Consider the following 7,318-nt stretch of genomic DNA (forward strand, 5'->3'; position numbering starts at 1 on the left):
GTATTATCTTGGTACCAATCTTAAAAGTTGCAATATGTTCTATGTGCACTATTTCTATGCTTCCCGTTCTTATGTTTCGCTTTTGCGTCTTTTACTTTCGGTTTTGTACACCAGCTTCAAACAGCTGAAAATACAATATCTTTTAAATAACCGAACCACTTAAACCGCTGTGAAATGATTATCTACACTATACATTGCTTGTTTTTATCACATAAACTATTAGAATTTTAGCAACCAGGAAATGGCGGAGCGATTTCTGCATATTGCACCTTTAATAAAATCGGTAGCTCATCAAAATGAAAATCAAGCACTTAACACATTATATAAGTGTATGATAGAAAATTAAGATACATTAATGATTCAATAGCCACAATGATAATCCTACATTAAAACTGCTGAGGGTTAATTCGTCATCATTATTAAAGATTTCATTCATGTAAAAATATGAAATCATAATACTACACAGGTTTTATAGTGCTGTTAGGTTTTCAGAACACAGGGTAGGACGGGCTGTGTGGTTTGCTGTTGGCAGGCAGGCGCTGGAAACGGTAGCGGGCCAAACGAGACACGTCAAGCAGCTGGTCAGAACGCTGACTGCCAGACACTCTGGACACTGAGAAATCCTGAGAAAAAAAACAGAAAACCAATCAACCAGACCCACACATACCAGTATGCCAAACAAACACATGTTGAGACACAGACATCTTTGCAACGGCCACCAAGACCTGTGATATGTTTTCATTCATCTTGCAATGGCTCACCAGAAACTTCTTAGACTGTGGCTGTGCAGAGGGGACTCCATAGCATGCCGGCTTCGTGTCCACAGAGCTCCTCAGATCCAGGCTGCTGAGCTGTTGCCCAGTGCTGGGGACTGTGTTAGACCAGCCTGACAGACAGTGCTGTAGTGAACATCAAATCAAAGGCTTGTGATACAACTACAACTAAAACCTTATTACACTTTTTGGGCGAACTATGGGCCGGATAAGCAATGAGAATGAGCAAGATGACAAAGCAAGATGATAACAGAACAGTATAATTCAAATGATTGAGGAGTGTGTTTCAATGTCAAAACCACATTGTATGGAGAGATGTAGTCTTCTCTTATTAACACACACATGCCACACTCACCGATGGTAGACCCAGGCTGTCGGAGGGGTCAAAGCTACACCTCCGATGGGCTTTGTACTGGTATGCTGGCAACAGCGTGGAGCGAGGGATGCTGACCCTGGGACAGAAACAAAATAATATTATTTATGACAAGGACAAGTGTTATAACGGTATTGTATTAAAACACCATCTTGGTTTGTAATGGACTTCACTTTAGTAGAAGTTGAGGATCAGTGAGATGAAAAGTGGCACCAGGCGGATGAGTGGTCTCACCTGATAAAGGCTGGCTCAGCCGCAGTGTGGGGGATTTTGTATTTGGGCTTCTTACACACAGGGCATGACTCCTGAGAATCCAACGGGGTTGGGAACAGTCGGCTGTTGATCCTGTAACAGAACGTACCTAAACAACAAGGAGAAACCGAGTCAGACAGTACAGTTACAGTATTCAGGGTCTCTTCTTCAGTAAGCAATAGGGACATTATGTAGGTCTAATCCAAAAGCTTGCTATGGTTTCTCATACACTGGTGAGTGTCCATGGTGTGCTGTTGGTCTTCCTTCTCTATTGACAGTGGTGGGGGTGAAAGGTCCTCTTCAGATAATCTGTGAGGAGGGTAAATCAACAGTCATTCATTAAATAATAATTATTATCTATTTCAGTAATAGCCCTCATAGTCGGAACTTTTGGTTAAAAATACTTTATACCCAAATCCGATTCACAGCTCAAGAAAAAAACATATTACATTAAGTGAATGCACTTGCCCTGCTTGTTGGCTGTGGACACACTCATCTCTGTTGACCTGTCGGAAAGTGCGCAGATCATTGAAGAACTGCTCAGAGTGCTCTGTCAAGGAGCTTTCTGCATCCACAATCCCTATGGGAGGAGAAAACGGTATTAATTTCATATAGAGTAACATTTTGGCTGCTACCCCACTAAACTGGTTGGGTTAGCTTTATTTCTGTATAGAACTCATTTCTTGGCATACCTGCTATCCAGTCATAGCCCAGTAAAGGCTGCAGACGCTGTCTGTCTGAGGCTGATGTTTGCTCCAGTCCAGGGGATTGGAATGTGAATTTACCCACCTCCCTCTATGGACACAAGCAGAGGGCAACATTTTTAATGAGACTATTAAAGGTGAAATGTGTTGCTAAAAAAAAACACAGCAGTGAGTGCAATGCGTAGATCAAGCAGTTGTACCAAATATTTTTTATAACTAACCCAAGATTGGAAACGACAGGCTGTGGCCTATGGGAGGAAATTAATCATAGTGGGCTGAACAAGGAGGTGGGCAGAGCCAAGCACGAGCTAGTTTGATCCTATTGGCACATTCTAGCATATATATTGCATTCTTCTGTTAGGGAACGCTTACTCTGTGAAATGTGCAATAACTAAATTTGCGCTTGCATTCCTTCTAAACAAAGCAATTTTAAAAAACTTTTAAAACTGTTTGTAACATATTTTAATTTTGTCGGCATCCATCTTCTCCCACAGCTAACCCAACCATATTTGGTGGTGAGTGGAAATGCCAACAGGATGCTATAATTCTGGTAAACATCTGGCTAATTATTCTATCTGTGGTTGTACTGCCTCACTTTGATAATACAGTGCCATCTAGTTGGAGATGATATACCCGTGTATAGTAACCTTTCTTTATATATTATCTATGGTAGTAATAGGGTAATTACTACAGTAACAACTTTTTTTTAACAGAACTGTCCTTACACCACTTGTGTAATAACAACATTTCCCTTCTCCTTTTTACTTTGCTCACCCGTTCATTCTCCTGATTATAGTAAATAGGCCTGGTATAGGGCCTCCTAATATCCAATGATCTGACAAGAGTTGCAGGACGGCCTTTGCCTCGGTCTTGAAGAAATCCTGTGTAAACAGTAGAGTGTTCTGCAGCTTGGCCTGGTTTAAGCTTGGTTCCCGTGATAAGGTGTGGTGTTGAGGTCTGACAGAGGGTGACATTCACAGATTCCACTGCCTCACCTGAGGAAAAATGGGTTCAGCATTATTTCTATGGAAATCTTATTGTGTGACTGATATGCCAATATTAGTCTATGTCAGCAGTTCCTTTGCATTTCATTGGCATAGCTAGCTTGTTAAGGTTACCTACCTTCAGTTCTCAGTGGTGCTGTTGCCTGTGTTTCAGTGTTGTCTCTCTCCTTGAACTGTACAGTAGGTTTGCTGAGAGCTGACCTAGCAGTGCCTAAGTCACCATCTATCAGGGTCACCATGTTCTCTGCAGGGGGACTTTTTTCTTTATTCTGACCTGGGTTTTTCGTTGTGTTGTTTTGTGCTGTCCGGTTTGAATCATTCTCCGAGCTGCCTTTGGTGCCGGTGATAGTCAGCAAACTTTCGGTTTGGTGCCTCAACTGCATCAACAAGTCTTTGTTGCGCTCTCGCAATGCACTCAACCGTTCGGGCGAGGCCATTCGCTACTGAACAGAGGGCTGGCTAACGTTAGATATCTAGCTACTAAGCTAACTTAGCTAGCTAACGTTAGTTTGCTAGCTAGACCAAAAGCAACGTTACGTTAAGAGCAAAGAGCCAGTCTTGGCCAATTCAGAAAACACTTTTTTTTTTTGAATTCGCTGGCTATTTCATACAAGTTTTAAAATATATCATATATGTTTAATAATTTATAAACAAACATAATCCAAGTTTGATCAGTCTTCTATGTTTTCAGTTTGACTTTAACTCCATAACAACGCATCAGCATATAAAGCATTTGATTGGCTAATGTGATGTTAGTCACCCATAATGCAACACGCAACCGTTTTAAAGAAACAAATACACATTACTGAAGAAAAAAACTGTTTACGTCCCAATTATCTCTACCTACTCCCAGTGTCAATTTGTGCACTTCCCATCACTGATTTGAAAGGAAATACTGGTCCAAGAAATATTGTGGAAACTCCCTCCATGCTACTTGTGGAAATTAGTGAACGAGAGTACACTTCAGGAGAAAGGAGACACTATTGGGATGCAAACTGGTTCTGTGGTTTGAAGATTAGGTCTAATTCTGCATTCATGACCAAGTGGGAAGGTTGTATTAGCCACTCACGACTGGGAACGCCCCCCAATTGGTAACAAATGGGAAACTATATCATCCCCGATTTTTCTATTTGTATTGCTGTCTGTCTCTCCGACATTTGCAACATTGTTTCAATATTCAAATTCGATCTCCTGCTGTACCATAGTAATGAACTTGTCGGGACGAGACACAGCGTTTCTCAGCCAGTCGAAATCATGAATCAGCTGGCATCATTTTTATGGATATATACAAATTGAAAAAGGTGAAACGAAACGAAGTGCTGCTAGTTTGCAGCATTTTCAGATTCAGTTTGAAGTGATTGTGTTAGCTGTGGCGTTGGGTAGCTCCTCTAAACACCAGTGTCTTGGGACGAGAGCAGATTTTCTATACCAGGCAAAATAGCGCCTCATTAGCTAATTGTTATGGATGTGTCCAAATAAATGTCACTAGAAAACAGCTTAAACAAATGCAAATGCAGCTACGGTTATTTTTCTGGGTGCATTGTTTGACGCGAGTGCAAGTTAGCCGTAGTTGGCTAGCTAGCAAGCAAGAGATACAAATACGTTGCCAGCCAGTATGGCAATAAATACAGACCAAAAAGACTGAATGACTGGTTCGCGTCTGGCAACCGAACCTGTAGAACGAACGACCAGCCGGCTTGGGTAACAATCCTAGATTTGTGTCGGGACTATATCTTGTGGAAGGATGAAATAGTATTGTAATGAAACAGGCAGGGAGCAGGTCTCGAACCCTCAACCTTCTAGCCCGAGGTCCGGCGCGCTATCGACTGTGCCGCAAAAGCATGCTCGAGCGGCAGAGTCGATTTCCGCGCTTATAAACCCAGGGTCGTTACACTACTCCCTCCTTTCAAAGAGCGCGTCCTCGCGCTAGCTTGCGACTTTACGTCTTACAGGAACGCGCTCACCGGCCAAGCACACGCACTGTCGTGGATGCGAGGTCCGACCACTTCTGACACCAGTGTAATGAAACAGGCAGGGAGCAGGTCTCGAACCCTCAACCTTCTAGCCCGAGGTCCGGCGCGCTATCGACTGTGCCGCAAAAGCATGCTCGAGCGGCAGAGTCGATTTCCGCGCTTATAAACCCAGGGTCGTTACAGTATGAATAAATTCATCCAAATAACGTTTTTAATGAAAATATGTCAATATTTTTCATTGTAACCCGTTGTCTTTAAAGTTATAATGCCCTCGAAGCAGGTGTTTGGAGAATATTGGAATGAAACAGACAGGGAGCAGGTCTCGAACCCTCGACCATCTAGCACGAAGTCCAGTGCTTTGTCGACTGTGCCGCAAAACCAGACTCGAACGGCAGAGTCGATAACCGCGCTTATATATTGGCACGTTTGCCTAACAACACTAATGCCAATATATCCTCCAAACACCGGCTTCGAGGGTATTATCACTTAAATGTACAATGACTGTTTAATATAATTAACATATTCATTCATAGTTTCTGAAAACTTTAGACACGGTCATTGTAATCTTTTTCATTGTGCCATCCTAAAAGGACAATCTGTGCTTGTAAAAGCTGAGAAATATGTGAGTATTCATCCACTGCTTACTGACAGGAGGAGATTAGTTTATCTACAATTAAACCTGTCCATCCGTGGTGACACTAATCATGGCACTGCTGGTGGCAGAGGGTCAGAGTCATAATGATATGTATGCTCTCGTTTTGAATGGTGTTGAGCTGTGTGGGCGAGCTGCTACTCTATATTCCAGTCACGGCTCGTTTGCATTGAGATGTGTCCCAGCCAGTCCAGTGTGATTGGCTGACCACAGTACTGTGAGTTGCACCCCATGATCATTAAATGGTGCCAGTTATGAAGTCATATACTCCTCTGTGTCCCTGTAATTACTCTCCCACTGTTGTGCTCCAGGCAATTACTGCCTGCTGCCGGAACGCCTCATCATCCATTAACTACTGGTCACGGACATCACAACAACAACAACAAAATAGGGAATTACACAAGATTTACAAACATATCATTCTTAGAATTTAGAATAAATGGGAACCTTCATTACTGTAAAAGCCCTGGTTCATTTGACAGTGGTAACCCTAGGATAAATGTGAAGTAATTCAGTCAATACTCAATGAGACCAGAGCTCTGGGAGCTTTTTTGGTGAACTAAAAGGCTAAAAGGTGAAACAAAGAATATCATTTTTACATCTGGAATATTATCCATTTCATACCCTGTAGAGGGCGATATGTGACTTTTTAAATTACTCTTTTAGATATGAAGGAACTGTAAAAGTCAATAACAAATGGAAATATATTTCACAAGAAGTATTCTAGTGTAAAAAAAACAGGACACTGTGTTTATGCTGAGGCTGAGCTAAGTGCTCCAGCCATGTTACAACTACATTCAAATCACACCTGGAGTCACTGAATGTATTGATCTCATCATAGTTTTACATGGTTTAGAAATACTGTGGGTACTTCTTTACCAGATGCAAACCTTGGGTTTACCACACTTTTTAAAATTTCCTCTGAACTGAAATTCTCGGTGTGCTCCCCTGCTGCGGAGCTGTAGGCATCATAGTGGGACTACGGGGACCAGTTGAAGTAGAGTACATGCAAAGAAAAATAAACCAAAGTAAATATACACTGAGTATATAAAAGAGCTTTCACCTGGATTCCCTGGCCAGTCAATATCATGGAAAGAGCAGGTGTTCGTCATGTTTTGTACACTCAGTGTACATCAAGTCACCTAATGTGTCTGGATGGGTCTAATCAAAAAATGTGTCCAGGGGCTACCTCTACTGGCTGACAGTGACATCTCTTATATTCCTCATTTGAAATTATGTTTGATAAGCAGTAAGCACACAGAACAACATAGTCCCAGCAGGAGATAGCGATGGACAGTGAAGGGTCAGGTTGGCTGATAGGATCAGGCTGAGAGGGGATGCCTGTCACAGCAGGTGGCAGTGAGGTGTTGAAGGGGGAGGTGGCTGTGCTGATAAAGAGACACAGAAGGTCGATTGTTCCCGCCAAGCTGCTTTTAGCAGGGGGATGCCATTAAGATAAGGAGGATTAGGTCTAGCACAGGGAGAGGGTTGTCCTAGCTGCCACGCTCTGATGGACAGGACAGCAGGAGAGATCACACTGGGTAAGAGACAGGGTCCAAGACAAGGTATGCAGAGACGCAGGGTCCA

The 7,318-nt window shown here is 42.5% G+C and overlaps 1 protein-coding gene across 1 annotated transcript; it reads right to left on the reverse strand.

Moving 5' to 3' along the window:
- Positions 1–253: 253 nt before the first annotated feature.
- LOC120065633 (migration and invasion inhibitory protein) lies at positions 254–3,820 on the reverse strand. Its single transcript, XM_039016693.1, has 9 exons — positions 3,225–3,820; positions 2,877–3,097; positions 2,091–2,193; positions 1,867–1,978; positions 1,628–1,707; positions 1,381–1,507; positions 1,129–1,225; positions 762–899; positions 254–623 (listed from the first exon to the last, which is right to left on the reverse strand). The coding sequence occupies exons 1-9, from the start codon at positions 3,541–3,543 to the stop codon at positions 489–491; spliced, it is 1,332 nt and encodes a 443-aa protein (XP_038872621.1). The 5' UTR covers positions 3,544–3,820; the 3' UTR covers positions 254–488.
- Positions 3,821–7,318: the final 3,498 nt, after the last annotated feature.

Source organism: Salvelinus namaycush, chromosome 20 (assembly GCF_016432855.1).
Source record: "Salvelinus namaycush isolate Seneca chromosome 20, SaNama_1.0, whole genome shotgun sequence".
Classification (NCBI taxonomy): domain Eukaryota; kingdom Metazoa; phylum Chordata; class Actinopteri; order Salmoniformes; family Salmonidae; genus Salvelinus; species Salvelinus namaycush.